This window comes from Apus apus, chromosome 24 (genome assembly GCF_020740795.1).
Source record: "Apus apus isolate bApuApu2 chromosome 24, bApuApu2.pri.cur, whole genome shotgun sequence".
NCBI classification, from domain to species: Eukaryota; Metazoa; Chordata; class Aves; order Apodiformes; family Apodidae; genus Apus; species Apus apus.
The window spans coordinates 1,313,443-1,331,988 of NC_067305.1; the positions used below are offsets into that span (position 1 = coordinate 1,313,443).

The following is an 18,546-nucleotide window of genomic DNA, read 5'->3' on the forward strand; positions in this document are numbered from 1 at the left end:
GTGCCAATATCTGGCAGTGCCCTGGGCTCAGGGTGCAGCCCCCAGAGCTGAGCCTACCCTGCTGCCGCCCAGCCAGGGCTCCTAAAACGCAGCCCCTCATGTTCTCCAAAACTTTTATTGTTACATCAAGCACACAGGCAGTCAGGTCAGCGCTGCCTTGGCTGTGGGGGCTCAGTGAAAAGACATTGAGCCCAGTGAAAAGACAAGAGCACCAGGGGCTGGTCCTTGGGGCTCATGACCCCAGGCTCCCCAGAATGTGGGACTGGGCCGTACCATGTTCCCTTTTGCTGCACTGAGGGATGTCCCTAAAGGCTGTGACCAAGTGCCTTGGCGGGCTGGGGAAAGGCTGTGCTGGAAGAGTGGGTAGAGGCAGCACCAGGGAAAAGCAGAGGTAGTTTCCCAGCTCGGTGCAACAGGTCTAACAGGGAGTTCGTTTGCACCCCCAGCAGGCCCCTGGCCCCCAGGGAGGAGTACTGGGTGCTAAGGGTGCTGCTGCCCTTAAGGCGGAGTCTGGGGGCTGCTGGCTCTCCCTTGGGGGGTGCCAGCCTCTACCCACACATGGGTGTGTGGGTTCAGTGCAGCTCTGGGAGGCTGTGCAAGGGTGAGTCCCAGAGCTGGGCTGCCAGCACCATCCCCACAGGGGGAAAGGCACCACTGGTGAGTGTAAAAGCACTGTTTGTGGTTACTGGATGGGTCCCTTCTCCAGCTGCCAGCAGCAGACCAAGATGAGGAACCCCGTGAAGCAGTGGGACAGGCACTGTGCAGGCACTGTGAGGCAGGGAGGGGGGAATGGAGGGGGAGAAGGTGCCTAAACACTGGCACCATGAGCCCTGACACTGCTCAAGCTGAGTATCAGGCTCCCAGAGTCTCCCACTGTGTCCTGAGTAAAACTGAAGAGGTGCAGCATCAGGCCCTGCTGGGGGCCAGAGGAATCCACGGAGGGTGTTGGGGCAGGAGGCAGAGCTTGTCCTGCCCTCGGGCCCTGGGCTCACTCCTACCTGGCCCCAGGCACGTGCAGCCAGGGCCGGGCGTGGCCGGTGGTCAGAGGAAGAGGGGCTGCTCCTGCCCGGTCAGCAAGCGGAAGGTGGAGGCCGGCATGGTCTTGATGTGGACCTGGGCAGAGACACTGGGATCAGCTGGGAGATGCTGAACCCTGGAGGGCACTGAGCAACAGCTCTTAGCCCAGCCTGGCTCCAAGGGCAGCTGCCCCAGCACGGGCACCCGGTGTCACCCAGCCCAGGCTCACCTCGCTGACCGCCTGGGTGAGGATCTGGATGATCTTCTCGTGGGGTGTGGCCACCACGCTCTGCCCGTTGATCTCGATGATGCGGTGCCCCACACGGATCCCACCCCTCTCTGCGATGCCCCCGCGCATCAGGCTGCAGATCTGGGGAGCAGGGAGTGCCCCCCAGATCAGAGCTGTGCCCACAGCCCTGGGCCACGTGCGACCAACGCCCCAGACACCCTCCTCTCTGCAGGCTCCAGCAAGAGCTCTGGATGTGGGTGCTGTCTCCTCCAGCCCACAGGTGTGCAGCGAGGGCAGGGATGCCCCTTTGCATTGTTGCCACCAGAGCCACCGTGCTGAGCTGTCTGGCATGGGCAGCCCTCAGGGTTTTGTTCCCCTGCTGAGCTCCCTCCCGTCCTCCCATCAATCCCTCACACTCCCATCAAGCCTGGGCTGCAGAACTGAAGCTTCTCCCCGGGGCAGCAGCTCCTGTGTGCCTGCAGGGTGACTGGCTCTCCAACACTACCAGAAGCATCAGTCAGTGCAAGATGCAGCTGTGCCACCCCCTCCACTGCCCACGCCATCAACTCCTGCTTGTCCTGGAAATGCTCCCCTCTGCCTTTCCAATGCAGCCACTGGAGCCCAGTGCAGGGAGTGGCTGTGGCACCAGGGACAGCAACAAATGTCACTAAGGTCACACAAAGAAAGCCAGGAAGAGACCGCAGCCTGAAAGCAGCAACTGAGGAGCACCAGGGACATGGATCCAACCACCAGAGCTTCAGGAGAGCTACAAAGAGCTGTGGCACAGCAGGGCCCTGTGAAACCTTGGCCCTGGTGGGCCCAAGGAGCTCTGGAGCTGTGCAGATACAGCCTGAACTGTGTGTGCCTCTGCCAGAGGGGCAGCTGAAGCCCTGGGCTGACCCCAGCCTGCCCCTGCTCCTGTCCCCACAGACACTCACCACACCGTTCTCAACACAGAAGCCCAGCTGGTACTTGGAATCGGGGCGCCGGATGACAGCCGTGGTGACAGGGGGACAGTGCACGATGTTCAGTGTCACCTCTGTCTGGTGTTTCAGCTCCTGGAAGATGGGACGGGGCTTTGTCAGACTTTGGAGAGCTATTGGGTGTGGCTGAGAGGGGCGACGCAGCCGTATTGCTCATGGGAGGGCTGAGGATTAGCAACCTGTTTCAACAGGGAAACTGAGGCACACACAGGGATATTGCCATGTTCAAATTCAGGGAGAAGCCCAGGATGTCCCACTCCACCCCTGAAGCCACACTGTCCTTACTTTCAGCTCCTCCCTGGCCAGGAGGTAGAAGATGCAACAGGTTCCCTCCAGGACAGGTGCCTACCCAGGCCCTGTGACAGCGAGTTCCCATCTTTGTCCCTGCCTTGCCACATCCCCTTCTCCCATGCCACACCCCACAGGACAGGTACAGCCTCCCATGCTCCTGCCCCTCTGCCCCCACAGCCTTCTCTGATCACCCATCCACCCCAAGCCAGCAGCACTGGGGGGCACCCCGGGCTGACAGGCACCCCCTGACGCCCTTGGGCCAGGCCCTGTCTCTGCCAGCGCTCGCACTGCTGCCCGGCAGGAGCTGTGGTGGCAGAGGCAGGGGCTGTGGTGGCAGAGCCCAGGCTCACCCGGATGATGCTCTGGCAGGTGTGCAGGGGCAGCCCCACCAGGCTGGTCCCGTTGACAGACATGAGCCGGTCCCCGATGCTCAGCTCGCCCGACCTCTCGGCAGGACCCCCGTGCATCAAGTTGGCGATGACCACCGTGGGCAGGATGGAGCCCCAGCCCGACTCCACGATGGCAACGCCCAGGATCTCTCCCTTTTGCTTCCGGATGCAGACCTGGGGAGGGGCACAGATGGGTTACAGTCACCAGGGTCATGGGATGTGTGTCCAGGCCCCAGCACAAGGGTCCTGGGCTCACAGCCAGCTGGGAGGGGGCCAGGTTTTGTAGGGAGCAACTCAGCTGCTCAGTGAGCCATGGAAGGGACAACACAGAGGTGCCAGTGGGTACCCACAATGTCCCCACCCCTCCAAATCAGCCCCTTACATCCTTGCAGTTCTCCTGCTGGGAGAAGTGGGTCAGCTCTGCATTGTACTGCTCCTGGTCCTCCAGGGCACGGCTGTACTGGCGAGGGCTCAGCTCACTGGGGTCGATGCTGTTGGCCTGCAGGAAGCGCTGGTAGGCCACGCCAAACGCCTGCCCGATGGCCTGGGCAATGATCTGGGCCTGGGGACAGAGCAGGGCTGTTTGTGCCATGGACAGAGCCAACGGTCCCAGGGCCAAACGGGAGCCAGCAGCTGCCAAGCACCCTGTGACACCCAGCACAGGCACCGTGCTCCGGGAGCTCCTGGCTCCTTCCCTGCCCCAATGGGCCCCTCGATGGCAAATCCTCCCTGCTTTTCCCGCTGTGACCTCTCCATGTCACAGAGGTGCCCAGGCTGGGCTCCTTCCCCTCCACGTGCTTGTCAGGAGCCCCCGGCACAGAGGGCCAGAGCAGGAGGGGGGCCCAGGACCCCAGGCCACCCCGCCCTCTCGAGGGACCCGCGTGTGGCCTCACATCCCCCGAGTGGAAGACGTGGCAGATCATCCTGTAGAGCCGCTTCTCCTCCGCCCCCTCCGCCCGCCGGGGCAGCTTCCGCCGCGCCATGAGCACCACGAGGGAGCCGATGTCCGCGATGTAGGAGATGGTCTGGAGGGAGTGATCCATCATGGCCTCCTGGCAAGGGGGACACAGGCAGGGATGTTCAGCTCTCCCTCCCCATCCCGACAGACCCCATGGGCAGTCCCCCAGCCAGCCAGGTACCGGCACAAGCAGGAAGGGCTTGGGATCAAGCGCCACTGCCAGGATGCAGCTCAAATGCAGGTCCATGCTGGGCAGAAATCATATCTGTGCTTAAAGGCACAAACAGCTCCTTGGATCAAGGACTCATTTGTGTCTCTGGGTGCTGACAGTGGACAAGACAAGCTCTTCCCTCTTACTACAAAAGCAGAAACTAATCCTAAGGCAAAGAGCTACAGACATTTCAAGCCTATGTTGCCTGGAGCTTGGTTTGGGAGCCCAGCAGCTCCTGCCAGGCGCAGTTTGCATGACAAGTGGAAGCCCTGCACGGAGCTGAGGGACACAACACATCTGTGTGGGATGGCTGCAGAGTGACATGTCTCCTCCCAGACACATCCTCACCTGTGGGCCATCCTTGGGCACAACCTGGCTGGTGTGTGTGCAAAGCAGAGATCCCAAGGGCAAACAGGATGGTTCCCGCAGCCCCAGAGCCATGCAGGGTGCTCCTGTTCCCCACTCACCTGCGTGTCAGCTGTGAGCACCTTGATCCTCTGTGTGGAGACAAACAGATCCACCTCCGTCATCGGCTGGGACTCCCCTTCTGGTGCCTGCAGAACAAAGAGCCCAGGAGACATGAGTGCTGCTGCCAGCACTCCTCTGGGTCCCTGCCCCACAGCCAGGAGGTCCCCCTGGCCGGGTCCAGAGCTCCCTGCCCAGGAAGGACCAGGCTGGGAGCACTCATGTCCCCCTACCCTCCTGCACCTTGATCCTGTCCACCGCCTCCTGGGCCTGAGCCATGCGGACGCTGGTTGGGGGGTTCCTCTCTGACACCAGCTGCGTGGAGCCCAGGTACTTTGCCCCAAAAATCACACCATCCAGTAGATCCTCTGGGTCACAAGGGCCTGGAACTGAGGCATCAGGAGGGACTAAGCAGGGGCTGGCCCCCCAACTCTGAAAACTGGGAGTACCAACTTCTCCTGCCCTTTACCTGCATTCCTACACGTGGCAAAGCAGTTCAGTGCTTGGGAGCTGGGCTCCTGGCATCACCAGGGGACTAACTCTGACCCCAGGGCTGCTTTGCTTTCCCCTTCCCTCAGGCACACCCTGGCATTTCTTTTTTTCCTTTCTCAAGCCCCAGCATCCCCCCTCCCCATCCCCTGAAGCACACCCATTCACTCAGCAAAGGGGAGCTGGGATCAAATGAGCCACCTGGAGTCTGCAGCCACGTTCCACCTTGCATGGATGCAGAGCTGGGTGTTCCCTCCCCGGCTGGGACCCCTGGCCACCCTGCACTGGAGGTCAGAGCAGGGGGTGGTGAAGCAGGACTCCTGGATCCTTTTGCTGCTCAAGTATAGATGCAACTCACCTTCTTTGAAGGCCGGGCAGGAGGATGAGGGCTCCCTGTTCTGCAAAGAAACCAGAGAGCAGGTGAGGCACTGGTTGGGATCTCGGGGATTCAGCCTGCCCACCCTGTGGAGCACCAGGACGTGGGGGGGAACAGCACCCTGGGACTGGGGGGTCACAGTGTCCTGGAGTCGGGGGGGTGGAGTAGAGGGGCACTGGGTCTTGGGGCTGGGGAGACACACAAGAGTCCTGGGAGGCTTTTTGGATCCACCAGTCACTTCCCGGGGGCACGCACAGAACAGCCAGCCATGCAAGAATCGCCCAACTGAGGGCAGCAGTAGCCTAAGCCAGTACAGAGGGTCTCATCTGGCCACCCCAGCAGCATGAGGCCCTGTAAGACCTGAGAAGACACCCCTGGCTCCCTCTGCCCCCACCCAAAACCCCAGGAGGGAGCAGAGCCAAGGGACACGTCCTGGCTCGCTGCCACGGCACCGCAGCCCGTGCACGATGCACTCACGGTCACGCTGCCTTGGGGTGGCTGCTCTGCCTCTGAGACCGGAGCAGGAGGCAGGGCCACCCAGGCTGGCTCCGGGGAACCATCCCGATTGCCTTCACAGGCAGAGTCAACCTTGCAGAGCCCCTCTCCATAATACCAGCCGCTGGAAGGCCCTTCCTCCGAGTTCTTGGGCCTCTCCAGCTCTTCAGGCTTCTCCACAGCGGCCACTTTCTCCTCAGAGTGCAGCATCTCCAGGCTGGTCCCGGCCAGGACGTCTGAGCGGGCCAAGGGTGTCTCGGCGCTGGCCTCGGGCAGCCCCCCCTCGTAGCACAGCAGGCTCAGCAGGTCCTCACGGTCGGCCTCGGCGAAGAGCAGCCCGTGGCAGGGCCGGGCGCAGGCCGAGCGCTGGGCACAGCAGGGCCGCGTCTGCAGGCCCCGGCCCATGGCCACGTGCAGCGGGCAGGGCTGGCACCTGCCCTGGCACTCCCCGTGGCTCGGCGGGGCCCTCCTGCCCGTGCCGCCGCTCCAGGAGGGCGGGCGGCCCCGCGCCGGGGCGGGCGGGTGGTCGCCGAGGTTGGGGTCAAGAGTCTCAAGCTGGGCCAGCAGGCCCTGGATCTCTGAGGGTTCATCCTCCGCATCCCCGGCGCTGGCCTGGCCGGTGCCAGCCCCGGGGCCCTCATCCAGCTCCATGCCCGTCGGGTCGCCGCTGCTGGGGGCCCGGGGGTGCCCCGCACCCCCAGAGGTGCTCCCGGGCCCGGCTTCCCAGCTGGCGGAGCCCTGCGGCCCCGCGGTCACCGCCTCCTCTTCCATCGCTCTCCCCGAGGCCTGGCAAAGCTCCGTTCGTTCGCCCCCAGCTCCGGCCAGGTCCGGGGCTGCAGCCGGTCCCGAGCTGAGCCCTCGGCCCCTCCGCTGACCCTCCGGGACGGGCTGGTCCTGCTCGGGGCTGCAGGCAGGGAGCCGGGGGGGCCGGGGGGGCCGCTCCCGCTGCCCGCCGCCCGCCCGCAGCTCCGGGCCGCCCGGCCGCGCCGCAGGCCCTTCCTCCGTCTCCATGGCCGGCGGCTCCGGGGCCTCGTCGCCGCAGAGATCCGGGGCGGAGGGCGCAGCCGCCTGGAAATCCATGCTGCTCTCCATGGCGGGGGGCCGGGGAAAGGGGCCGGGGGCTGCGGAGGGCCCGGCGGGGCCAGGGCCAGGATCGCCGGCTGCTCTCCCCGCTGCGGGCCGGGCCGGGCCAGGTCGGGCCGGGCCGTGCGGGCTCCCGCTCCGCCGCCGGCCCGGGGACGTGACGGGACGGACCCGCTGCCGCTTCCGGGCGCGGCCGCGGCCCATGCGCGGCCCGGCCCCTTCCCGGCCCCTTCCCGGCCCGGCCCCTTCCCGGCCCCTGCCCGGCCCGGCCCTTCCCGGCCCCTTCCCGGCCCGGCCCCTTCCCGGCCCCTGCCCGGCCCGGCCCTTCCCGGCCCCTTCCCGGCCCGGCCCCTTCCCGGCCCCTTCCCTGCCCGGCCCTGCCCGGCGCGCCGCGGGCTCAGCATGGCCGCCCGGGGGCTGCTGCGGGCGGCGCGGGCGGCCCTGCCCGGTTCGGCCCTGCCCGGTTCGGCCCTGCCCGGCTCGGCCCGCGGCTACGCCAAGAAGCCGGGTGAGCCTGGACCCCCGCCCCCGCCGGGACCCCGCGTCCCCCGCCCCCGGGCCTGTGTCGCGGCCCCGGCCTTGTCCCTGCTCCGGCCGCCTTGTCCCTTCCTCGCACCTGGCCCCGCGTCCTCGCCCCCGCTCCCGTCTCGGCCCCAGCTCCTTCCTTGTCCCTTGCACCCCCTGTGCCCCGTGTATCCCGCCCTGTCCCCAGGGCTGCTTCCCCTCGCTGTGGCCACGTTCCCATCACCTGCCTGTGCTGAGCCCCCGTCCTCTCCCTGTCCTGCATCTCCATCCCCCCGTCACATCCCCTGTCCTGACCATGCCCTTGTCTCCTCAGTCACGAAGTCCAAGGGCAAGGGCGTGCCGAAGGAGGGGCTGAAGGCGCCCGAGGTGTGCACGGACCCCGCCATGCTCGCCAGCCACGCCATGGGGGTCAACTACTTCAAGGATGGCCCAGAGGTGGCCCTGAAGCCGGACTCCGAGTACCCGGACTGGTAGGTGGTGCCCAGCTCCTTCACCGTGCACAGAAGGCAGGTCCCTCCGGGGCTGCTTGTCCATACAGGGGTGCCATTCCAGAGGCACAGATGGGTGTAGGAGAGACTGGGAACTGTTCTGGGAGGAGGAAAACTGCCACTCTGCAGCCCAGAGGCCTTCCCTGAGGACCAGGGGAGGAGAGCGGGCTGCACCTTGGGTGAGGGTTCTGCATGTCCTGCTCACGCACTTCCATTGCTCTGCCCTGTGCTGTTCCCTTTGCCCTCCCTGCTGCAGCCTCATCTCCTTTGCCTTTGTCCCCAGGCTCTTTAAAATCCACCTCGGGCCCCCCAAGAAGCTGGAGGAACTGGACCCTGACTCAATCCAGTATTGGAGGCGCCTGCGGAAGTACAACACGTGGCACCGCAACAAGCTGAAGAAGGGCAAGAAGCTGTAGGCATTGCAGAGTCACCCTGAGTGCCAGCCTGGGTGACACTGGGACCCGCTCCTGCTTCTGGTGTCTTCTTGCTATAAGCCAGTAATAAATTTCTGGTGAGCCTGATACCTGTGACAGGTGCTGTGGCAAACCTTGGCAAGCCCTGTGCAGGTTCCCCCTGGTGCTGGAGGCTGCTGAGCTGCTGGGGCAGCACAGGGCACAAATTCTTGTGTATTTTTTAAAAGCAGAAGCTCAGTGTTTTGCTTGTAGAGGGAGCCTGCACCACCAAATGGGTCCTGCTTCCTGCTCCATCACAGTCTGCGCTGCAGCAGCAGGGGCTTGAGGGCCCCACAGGGGAGTGTGGTGGGTTTGGAGTGGGGAATGACTCCAGTGCTGTCACTGTGTCCCCTGGGGGTCACTCTGGGGACTGAGCAGCCTGTGCTCCCTGGGGGGCAGAGGATGGCAGCAGGCTCTGGCAGGGCCATGGGGGCAGCAGGCGAGGTGAGGGGGACACAGTGGCCCTCCCAGTGCCACCCCCGTGCTCTGGCTTCCTCCTCCAGCAGTGGGTGAGCCGTGACTGCTGAAACGTGGGGGTCTCAGCTTGCCTGGGCTGTGTGGTGATCAAAGACTTGTTTTGGTTGGAAAAGACCTTCAAGATCATCAAGTGCAATCACTAACCCAGCCCTGCCAAGGCCACCACTGCCCCATGTCCCCCAGCACCACATCTACAGGGCTTTGAAATCCCCTCAAGGATGGGGACTCCACCCCTGCCCTGGGCAGCCTGGGCCAGGGCCTAACAACCCTTTTGGGGAATAAATTGTTCCTAATATCCAATCTAAGCCTCCCCTGGGGAACCTGAGGCCATTTCCTCTTGTCCCATCACTTGTTCCTGGGGAGCAGAGCCCGACCCCCCTGGCTCCAACCTCCTCTCAGGCAGCTGCAGAGCCAGCAGGTCTCCCCTCACCTCCTTGTCTCCAGGCTGAACCCCCAGCTCCCTCAGCTGCTCCTGCTCAGACTTGTGCTCCAGCCCCTTCCCCAGCTCCACTGCCCTTCCCTGGACATGCTCCAGCCCCTCCATGTCCTTCTTGTGGTGAAGGCCCCAAAACTGACCCCAGCATTTGAGATACAGCCTCACCAGTGCCCAGCACAGGGGGAGGATTGAAGGCAGGGTCTACCCCTGTGATGAGGTCTCACCCGATGGGGTGTCCTTGGCCAGCTCCAAGTTGGCAGAGCCCAACAGCTTCTTCCCCTGGGCTTTGGTGCTGCCTGTGTGTTGGGCTCCCCAGTCTGAGAGGTGCGTCCAGCCTGTTTGTTTCAGCCCTGGCCTCGCTCTGCAGCTCCTGCCTGGCCTCAAGTTTGGCTCTGGAGACAAAGCAGCCACTCGCAGTGGCCTCCTGCCACGAGGAAGGGGGATGGAGCAGTGTCTCCAGCACCCCATGCCCTGTGGGGGGGGGCTGTGCCTGGCTCCCCTGGCTCAGCAGCTGCAGTGGCAGCGCAGGAAGTGGCAGAGGAAAGCAGAAGTGCTGTGCTGGGGGTGGGGAGGCTGGTGGGGATTTTGGGTTGAACCCTCATTTCCTCTGCGTGGGGCTCCGTGCTCACCCGGAGCTGACGGGGCTCGTACCCAGCGGTGAGGGCCTCATCCCTGCCCCCTCGACCCCCTGATGGGGTCCTCTTGACCCCCCCACCGTGTGTCCAGCCCTGCAGACCCAGCAGCAGGTGAGCAGAGGGGACACCTGATTCCTGCACTTCATCTTGGAACCCCCTGGCTCTGGTGAGTGTCACCCAGCTGTGGCGGGTCCTGGGGACAAGCACCCATCCGAGGGGTTCAGTGGGGAGGGACCCCGTCCCTGGGGGCTGCCCCATCTAGGGTGGTTCCTGCCACGCTGCCCTCGCTGCTGAAGCCTTCGCTGGGATCTAGAGGAGCTGAGGCAAGTCCCTGCCCAGGGGTCCTCATATACCCACCCCTAAAACCTCCACAACCTCCTCGTGGTGGCCCAGGCGGGCTCTTCCTGGCTCTGGAGCTACTGCCCAGGGTCCTGGTGACAGCGAGGGGGCTGCTGCCAACCCCCTGGGGTTTCTGCCAGAAGGACAGGGGTCTCTGGGCTCAGCCCTCCATGATGGGCCCTGTTCTCTGTGTCCCCTGAAGGGACAGGGAGGGAGACAAGGGACAACCCCTCAACCCCTCCTTCCATGTCCTGCCAAGGTCCCTGTTCTGGGGCCTGGCTAATGTGGCTTTGGCTCCTTGTCCAAGGTCAGGGGGTGAGTGGGGACCCCTGTACCACAGTCATGCTCTTGTGTTCTGCGCATGGAGGGGGAACTTGTGTCATTCCTGGCCAGATTCTGGTGGACACCTCCCGAGAGAGGCCAAAACCCTTCCAAGCTCTAGGGAGGTGACACAATGCTCTGCTCATGCTGGTGGTCTCCTTCCCGAGCCCCCTGCTCCAGGCTGGAGCAGCACCTGGTGGTGACCAGCACAATTCAGGCTCCTGTCACCCTCCATGTCCCCAGGCAGGTGGTGTTGGGGCTGGGACAGGATGGGAGACCTGGACATGCCCATTGGCTCACTGGGCGAGGAGGTGGTGGCCCAGCTCTGCGAGCTCCTGGATAATGTCAGCTGGGGCTGGCGCAAGCTGGCCGAGGTGGCTGGGGCAGAGAAACGCTTCAGGTGCAGGTAGGGACAAGGGGGCATCTCCAAGGCTTCATCCTACACCAGGTGACAAAACTCAAGTGGGCCAGCCCTGCTATGGGCTGAGCGAGGGACAGGTGGGTCCCCCAGCCGCCTCGTTATGGCCACAGTCTGGGCTGGGGACACTGCTGAGTGCCCCAGTGGGGGTCCCTGTCCTCCTTGGGTGGGAGGTGGGCTGCAGCACTCAGTGCTGTGGGTGCCTTTCAGCATGGAGGAGCTGGAGATGTGCTCACTGAAGGTGCTGGAGCCCCGTGGGAGCCCCACTCAGTGTCTCCTGCAGCTCCTGGCTGAGCGCGACTGCAGCCTCAAGTACCTGCTGGGCTGCCTGGAGAGGATGGGGCACACAAAGGCCTGCCAGGTCCTCAGCAGTGCTGGTAGGGATGGGCCACAGGGTCTCACAGGGCTCAGCAGAGGAAAGCAGGGGGAGATAAGGGGCAGCTCTTGCTGCTGGCGGGCTTGCACTGGGTAGCAGGGCCCTGGGCTGGTGGGGTGGAATGAGATGGATGCAGCAGGGTGAGATAGGATGGGATGTGTTGGCGTGGGAGGGGGTGGGCAGTGGGCTGTGGTGAGACAGGCTGCAATGGGACATGGTGGGATGGGACAAGACAGGACTGGACAGGTGGTGATGGGATGAGAAGGGATGGGACGGAACAGGGTAGGGTGAGATGGGACAGGGTATGATGGGACAAGGTGGGATGGGGTGGAGTAGAGTGGGGTGAGATAGGGTGGAACAGGATGAGATGGGGTGGAGTGGGTGGGACGGCACTGAATGGGACAAGGTAGAATGAGATGGTTGGGACAGGACAGAGGGATGGGACATGGTGGGATGGGGTGGAACATGATGGGACAGGCCAGGCTGTTGTGGGTGGGTGTGGGATAGGGTATGATGGGGCAGGATGGGACTGTGGTAGGATGGTGCAGGACAGGGGTCTCAGCCAGCCCAGCTGGTCTCTCTCCCTCTCTTCTCCCACAGTCCAGGACATGATCCGCATCACAGTGCAGCCAGAGTCACAGGTGGTGCCAGAGGGGACACGGGTGTCCCTGACCTGCTGGGCATCTGGACCACCAGGCCTCACGTACCAGTGGTTCTGTGGGAAGCAGGAGGTGAGGCCCCTGTGCCATGTCGAGCAGGACCCCAGGGGCACATTGATGGCCTGGACACCCAGGTGGGTGGGAGGGAGCCCCTGACTCCTTGGGCCCCTCCTGTCTGGCAGGTTCCCGGAGCCACGGCCCCGGAGCTGGTGATGGACACGGCTGCCCCACCAGGCCAGCCTGCCTGGTACATCTGCAGGGTGAACTGCGGGGCCACCTTTGCCTTCTCCAGGTGGGCCCACATCCAGGTGGAGAAGAGCAGCAGCCCCAGCTCAGGTGGGCCCCAAGTCGTGTGTCCCTTGGGCTGGCATATGCATGGCTGTCAGGACCAGGGTGGCTCCCCCAGGGCATTGCTCACCCCACTGGGAGCGGGGTGGCTGCCATGGGGTGTCACTTGCCATGGCTGGGTGCTGGATTTGCTGCTCCATCCCCTCTCCAGCCAGTGGTTACTGCCCCACCATGGCAGGGCTGCAGATCCTGCGGCAGCCACGGCCGTGCCGCCTGGCTGAGGGGGACACGCTGGTGCTGGAGTGCAGAGCCATCGGCAACCCCCCGCCCCAGTACCAGTGGTTCAGGAACCAGCGCCCCGTGGAGGGTGCCCAGGCACCCCGGCTGCAGGTATGGTGGCACCCTGGTGTGGCAGGGCACGGCACAGCACAGTGAGCCATGCCACGCCACACCATGCCGTGCCGTGCCGTGCCACCCCTGCTGCCCCCTCTGTCCCACTGGCAGGTGAAGCTGGTGACAACAGCTGAGCGGGGCAGTTACTCCTGCCGTGTCTTCAACCTCTTCCACGAGGTGTGGAGCCAGGAAGTGGATGTGGAGATCGGTGAGGGCCCCAGACAAAGCTCTGTGGTCCCCTGCTCTGCATGGGGTGTCCTGGCTCTGCTCTGCTCCCCTGTACAGTCCTTTCATGGCTACCCTACAGTTCTGGGGTCTCCAGCCCATTCTGGTGGGTGCTGCCATGCACAGGGACCTCTGACTCCTGCCTTTGCCACAGGCCCCTGGCTCTTCACCTCTGGAGGCTCCTGGCAGGAGGGGGATGGAGGTAGGTGGGGGCAGAGTGGGCAGGTCCCCACTCTCTGCCTGCTGCACTCCCAGGACCCTGGCACAGCCTTACTCTCTTTCCAGGCTCTCCGGAGCGTGGCAGTCCTGGCCAGCTGTATGGTAAGAGCCTGCCCAGGAGGAGTTGGTGGCCCTGTGGGGTTGCGACTGTCCCCAGTGTCACCCCAAAGGCTCCGCTTGGCCAAGGGTGCTTTGGGCACAGCATGACAAGGAGAGGCATGGGACACCATGGGGCACCCTGGAACCTGGAGACAGGGACACTGGCCACAACCAGGTGTCACCTCTGTGGGCTGAAAGTAGTGTGGACAGCAGGAGTGCTCAGCTCTGACTCCAGCACCTCCCTCTCCTGTCCTTGCAGCCACCGACAAAGTGGCCCTGCTGATTGGCAACATGCACTACCTGCACCACAAGCAGCTGAAGGCACCCATGGTGGACGTGCACACCCTCAGCACCCTCCTCCGCCAGCTCGACTTCAAGGTGGTCTCCCTGCTGGACCTGTGCAAGGCTGAGATGCAAACGGCTGTCAACGAGTTCCTCCTCCTTCTGGACAAGGGTGTCTATGGTGTGGTGGCACCCACCGGGGTGGCCCCAGCCAGGGGGGAACCGGGGGCTTTTGTGCCAGCTCTTGTGGGGTGGCTGGGTAAGAAGCAGGCACTGGCAGGTCAAGGGATGTCACCTGCTCTCCACCCCTCCCCGCAGGTCTGCTCTACTACGCCGGGCATGGCTATGAAAACTTTGGCAACAGCTTCATGGTGCCCATTGACGCGCCCAGTTCCTACAGCTCTGCCCACTGCCTCTGCGTGCAGCGGGTGCTGCAGGCCATGCAGCAGCGCCGCACCGGCCTCAACATCTTCCTGCTTGACATGTGCCGCAAGAGGTGACCCAACCCAGGGACATGCTGCCACACCACAGGGGTGTCTGTGGGTGCTGGGTCCTGGGGAAGCAGAGTGGGCTGTCCCCAGGCGCCCATCCAAACCCCTTGGCTTTGTCTGGGTGCTCCAAAGCATCAACGCCCCAGCTGAGCTGACAAATGCCACAATGGGTGGGCAGAGGGGCATGGGGCAGGGGGACACAGGGCAGCCCCTTGGGGCTGGGGTGCCTCAGGGTGGGTTTTGGGGGGCCAGTGGGTCCTGGCTCTGCTCAGCAGTACTTCTCTCACAGGAACCTCAACGACGACCTCATCCCGCAGGTTGGGGCGCTGCAGGTCACGGCCAACATCGTCTTCGGCTACGCCACGTGGGTCCCCTCCCCACCATCCCCGGTGCAGGCAGCAGGGCTGAGGTTCTCTCCCTGGCTCACAGAGGGGTCAGGGCTCAGCTCCTCACCACAACTCAGCCCCGTTTGCTCCCATGTCCTTCCCCTCCCTGTGGCTCAGCAGGATCCCTCCCTCAGGTTGATGCTGGAGGTGGTGGGTGAGGAGAAGCCCCCGGTCCCTTGCAGGGCCATGAGATGCCCACAGCACTGCTGGATTTCAGGCAGCACCCAAAGCGACTGAGCCCCGAGGCTCCTCTGGAGCACTGGAATTTAGGCTGATGCTGCTTTAAGCATCTAGGATCCAGCAGCAGCTCCCACCTCTCCCAAGCACAGGGCTGGATGGGTCAAGGAGGCGGGTAGAGCCATGGGCACCTGGCTCTGGTTGTCCCAGGGCTGTCACTCTGGTGGGTTCCAGTTCCCAGGGCGTTGATGGAGCCCATGATGGTGCCAACCACTGCCCCATCCCCACAGGTGTGCGGATGCTGAAGCCTACGAGCTGAGCCAGGGCGAGCTCTCCAACGGCATCTTTGTCACTTTCCTCAAGCGCTGGCTGCTGGAGGATGAGAAGATCACGGTGCTGCTGGACAAGGTGGCTGAAGGTGAGTGGGGAGTGATGGGGGTCAGTGGACCCCCGGCTGCCCCCAGTGACCCCCTGTGCCCCCTGCAGACATGGGCACGCTGGAGATCACGCGGGGCCGGCAGGCGCTGGAGCTCCGCAGCAACCTGTCGGAGAGGAGAGCTCTGACCGACCCCATCCGCCCCCTGGGCAGGGACGAGTCCTCTGCCAGGAACCTGCAGTGGGCCAAGGCTCACGGTGAGGGTCGTGGTCACCCCATCCAGAGCTGGCACCCAGGGGAGATGGTGCTGAGTCACAGGGAGAAGTGGCAGGCAGCACCTGCTGGGTTTCTCCTACCCTGCAGGAGAGAAACCACCAGCACGGAGCTGCCAGCCAAGTGGCAGGAGCATCATGTCAGTGTCCCCGCTCTGGGGTGACCCACCTGGTCATGTCCCCTGTGGGTGCAGCTCTGGCCCTGAGCACCTGCTGGTCCCAGCCCCATGCTCACTGTCCCCTCCCCAGTCCTGCCGGAGAGCCGGCACCTCCGCTTCGACTGTGGTGTCACCGTCCAGTTGGGCTTCGCTGCCGAGTTCTCCAACATCATGATCATCTACACCCGTGTGCTGGACACCCCTGGGGACATCGCCAAGTGTGAGGCCAAGCTCACTGACCTACCCGAGGTGCGAGTGGGTTGTTGAAGCCTGTGCTGGGGTGATGCTGGGCAACGGGGTGAGGGGACCAGTGGTGATTTTCACGGCTGGATGCCGCCCATGGCAGGAGCTGGATGTGGACGTCAAGTGCACCAACAAGGAGAGCCCAGAGGATGTGGGCAGCCCCCTGGCACCCACCTGGAGCCTCGGCTGCCCCTCCTGCTGCCTCTACAGCCGGCTCTGTGGCTTGCAGAAACTGCGGGTAAGGCTGGGCAAGGGCCAGTGCCAGGAGCAGGGCACAGCCAGGGCCACAGGCCAGGGCAGTTGTCCACCCAGCCTGTGCTCCCGCAGCAGGAGCTGGTGTTCACCATCTGCCTGCAGTACCGCTACCGCGGCGTGGATGACTTCCTGGAGGAGCGGCGGGTGGTGAGCGTGGGGAGGCCGCTCATTGCCAAGCTCAACCTGCAGCTGGTGGCCTCCCCACCAGCCTCACCCCCCCACAGCCCCCTCTCTGCCTCTCCCCACGGGGGCTGGGGGGCAGTCAGGGCATCCTGGGTCAACACTCCAGAGGAGAACTTGAGCCCCGAGGTCTCCAGTTCTCAAGCCCTGTAGAGGGACAGCATGGCCTCCCCTTGTCACTGCAGCCCCCTGGGCCATGTCTGTCCTGCTGGGGAGCCAGGGGCTGGAGGGGAAGGGGGGGACATGAGTGCAGGGGAGCACTGGGTGGGGTGAGCCCCATCCTGGTGTGTGCCAGGGGGTGTGGGGCTCGCTGTCTGGTACAGCTGGGACCTCTGCTGCAGGGGATGGCAGCCTGGTGCCACCACTACGTGCCAGGGCACTGCCAGCCCCACGTCCCACGGGCAGTGCCAGCCCCACATGCCAGGACACTGCCTGGCAGCCGGGGGGCAGAGACCCCACGGCTCAGGTGGCACGAGGTGTTGCACCAGGGCAGGGTTGGGTTTGTTCAGGCCGAGGCGAAACAGAGAGAAATAAGCAGATTAGGGGGCAAATCCCGAGGGAGGGGATTAGAGGGGGTGGGAGCAAGAGGGTTTCTGCTCTGCCTCAAGGGGCTTGGAGAAACCCCTGCTTCCTCCAGCTCTTCCCAGTAGCACCCAGTCCTCCCAGTGCAAGCCCAGGTGCAAGGCTGTGCTGGCCCCATTGGGCAGCGACTGATTTCAGGATAGAATCGGGGTGGGGAAGGAAAATGCCTTTTTTGGTGGATTTTTCTCAAATGTGGCCCCACGTGCAGGTGTCTGCAAACAATGCTGGGTGTGCTCTGCTGGGTCCCAACCAGAAGAATCACCAATAAAGTGGGATGGGCGGGTGGCTCCTGGGGCTTTTTCGGGGTTTAAAAGGCATTTTTGGGGGGCTAGAAATGTTGCCTGTTCTCTGCACTAAGAGCAGCACGACACTGGGGGGCTGTGGGATGGAAGAGGCAACCCCCTGGAAGGGTACCCCGACATCTCCCGTCACGATGCCAGTGCCACCCCCATGCAAATTAGCTCGGTGAAATAATTAGCATAACCCTCCAACCCAGACACCCGGGGAGATGCGGCCTCACCCGGGGGCCTCTCCGTGCCCTCGCTTTTGGGTGGCGGTTGCAGGATGGGAGGAGGGGGAGCATCCTCGCCCCAATTAGGCTCCCATCAAACGGGCCGGGGGTGCCGAGCCCCCCGCTCCCCGCGCCAGTCGGCCTTTGTTGGCGCTCGGGAGGCCGAGGGGAGCCCCGGGCTGGCGCCAGCCTTGGCCATTATGTCATGTGAAAAGCGCAGCCCCCATTGAGCGCGTCCCGTCCCCCGGATCAAACCCCATTACTTCCGCGGCCTTTGCTTCATTATCTCCCCGCCAGAGCAGGTCTCTGCCGGGGCCGCTTCACCTCGGCCTCGGCCCATTAGCCAGGCTGGGGAGCTGGGGGAGCATCGATTATGCGTTTAATGGGTTGTTAAAGGTTTAATTGTCACTAACGAAGCAGACGAGCAGCAGCAGCCGGGGGACGGGAGACAAGGGGAAGGGTCTTGCTGGGGTCAGTGCCTCGCCCGGCCCAGTGGCAGCCCGGCCAGTCCTGCATGACCCCAGGGCGGTGGGGGCGTCGGTGTCCAGCCCTGGATTGGGTGAAACCCCCTGGGTGGGGGGCTGTGGCTGGGTCTGCTGGTGCCCGGCCCCTGCAGGGACATGGGGACACGGTGAGGAGGGGGCTGCCCCAGCAGAAGCCCACTTTATGGCTGTTGTTGGGTCTGAAGGGGGAAGATTTTCTGAAGAAACATCTTGTTTTGGTGGGGAGTCACTGCTTGCATTGCTTCCCCAGCGAGCTGGAGCACCCCAGGGACCCAGAGCACCCCAGGGACCCGAGGCACCTGCTCACCCAGGGCTGAACCCCCTCTCTCTTGCTGTCTCAGCCGTGCTCCAGCCCCTCAAAGCCACCACAGCCTCTGACATCGGGGCTGGGGCTGTCCTGGCCCTCACCACCACCATTGGGGTGCTGGTGCTGCTGCTGCACCCCAAACCCCAGTGGGCAGGCAGGCAGGATGCCCCTGGGGCCACAGGGACGTGGCACCTCACCACCACCACCTCTCTCCCACCTGGCAGGATGTGCCAGCAAGGGCTGAGCTGGCCTTGGAACCTCCTGCCACCCCCACCACAGGGACCCCAGGGCTCCCTGCTGGTGCCCTCCTCTCCCCAGCTCCCCGCCTCCCCCCCCCCCCCCATTGACACAGTGACAACAGCTTTGTGCTGCCAACATGTGGCCAGGCAGACACCCCTGTGGAGCAATTAGGGCAGGCACAGCCCCGGGGGTGGCTGAGCAGATGCCCCGTGGTGAGCGGGCCCAGGACGAGGAGCAGGTCCCAGCT

The 18,546-nt window shown here is 64.2% G+C and overlaps 3 protein-coding genes across 4 annotated transcripts; 2 read left to right on the forward strand and 1 right to left on the reverse strand.

Annotated features, from left to right (window-relative positions):
• Positions 1 to 99: 99 nt before the first annotated feature.
• Positions 100 to 7,195, reverse strand: APBA3 (amyloid beta precursor protein binding family A member 3). The gene is made up of 10 exons (XM_051639848.1): positions 5,886 to 7,195; positions 5,391 to 5,430; positions 4,787 to 4,932; positions 4,546 to 4,632; positions 3,803 to 3,961; positions 3,292 to 3,471; positions 2,871 to 3,083; positions 2,185 to 2,304; positions 1,247 to 1,387; positions 100 to 1,113 (listed from the first exon to the last, which is right to left on the reverse strand). Exons 1-10 carry the CDS (start codon positions 7,188 to 7,190, stop codon positions 1,042 to 1,044), a joined length of 2,463 nt encoding a protein of 820 aa, XP_051495808.1. The 5' UTR covers positions 7,191 to 7,195; the 3' UTR covers positions 100 to 1,041.
• A 142-nt stretch (positions 7,196 to 7,337) lies between these two features.
• Positions 7,338 to 8,520, forward strand: MRPL54 (mitochondrial ribosomal protein L54). Its single transcript, XM_051639694.1, has 3 exons — positions 7,338 to 7,494; positions 7,825 to 7,981; positions 8,283 to 8,520. Exons 1-3 carry the CDS (start codon positions 7,389 to 7,391, stop codon positions 8,413 to 8,415), a joined length of 396 nt encoding a protein of 131 aa, XP_051495654.1. The 5' UTR covers positions 7,338 to 7,388; the 3' UTR covers positions 8,416 to 8,520.
• A 1,467-nt stretch (positions 8,521 to 9,987) lies between these two features.
• Positions 9,988 to 16,364, forward strand: LOC127394001 (mucosa-associated lymphoid tissue lymphoma translocation protein 1-like). 2 transcript variants are annotated; one of them, XM_051639682.1, is made up of 17 exons: positions 9,988 to 10,165; positions 10,903 to 11,065; positions 11,288 to 11,454; positions 12,054 to 12,184; positions 12,295 to 12,448; positions 12,612 to 12,790; positions 12,905 to 13,001; positions 13,173 to 13,220; positions 13,304 to 13,339; positions 13,596 to 13,799; positions 13,937 to 14,114; positions 14,399 to 14,542; positions 14,963 to 15,090; positions 15,159 to 15,305; positions 15,570 to 15,727; positions 15,825 to 15,959; positions 16,049 to 16,364. In XM_051639682.1, the coding sequence occupies exons 2-17, from the start codon at positions 10,929 to 10,931 to the stop codon at positions 16,307 to 16,309; spliced, it is 2,304 nt and encodes a 767-aa protein (XP_051495642.1). In that variant the 5' UTR covers positions 9,988 to 10,165; positions 10,903 to 10,928; the 3' UTR covers positions 16,310 to 16,364. The 2 variants fall into 2 exon arrangements, with proteins under 2 accessions (XP_051495642.1, XP_051495643.1); XM_051639683.1 differs by having other exon boundaries at positions 14,399 to 14,473.
• Positions 16,365 to 18,546: the final 2,182 nt, after the last annotated feature.

Bases quoted from the DNA above. Each gene is read 5' to 3' on its own strand.
- APBA3 (XM_051639848.1), bottom strand. From the start codon at position 7,190: ATGGGCCGCGGCCGCGCCCGGAAGCGGCAGCGGGTCCGTCCCGTCACG. The intron at 5,431-5,885 runs GTGAGTGCATCG...GTTTCTTTGCAG, and splicing joins CACCCCAAGGCAGCGTGACC to AACAGGGAGCCCTCATCCTC. The intron at 4,933-5,390 runs GTGAGTTGCATC...CTGATGCCTCAG, and splicing joins CTGCCCGGCCTTCAAAGAAG to TTCCAGGCCCTTGTGACCCA.
- MRPL54 (XM_051639694.1), top strand. From the start codon at position 7,389: ATGGCCGCCCGGGGGCTGCTGCGGGCGGCGCGGGCGGCCCTGCCCGGT. The intron at 7,495-7,824 runs GTGAGCCTGGAC...TTGTCTCCTCAG, and splicing joins CGGCTACGCCAAGAAGCCGG to TCACGAAGTCCAAGGGCAAG. The intron at 7,982-8,282 runs GTAGGTGGTGCC...CTTTGTCCCCAG, and splicing joins GACTCCGAGTACCCGGACTG to GCTCTTTAAAATCCACCTCG.
- LOC127394001 (XM_051639682.1), top strand. From the start codon at position 10,929: ATGGGAGACCTGGACATGCCCATTGGCTCACTGGGCGAGGAGGTGGTG. The intron at 12,791-12,904 runs GTATGGTGGCAC...TCCCACTGGCAG, and splicing joins CCCAGGCACCCCGGCTGCAG to GTGAAGCTGGTGACAACAGC. The intron at 15,960-16,048 runs GTAAGGCTGGGC...GTGCTCCCGCAG, and splicing joins GTGGCTTGCAGAAACTGCGG to CAGGAGCTGGTGTTCACCAT.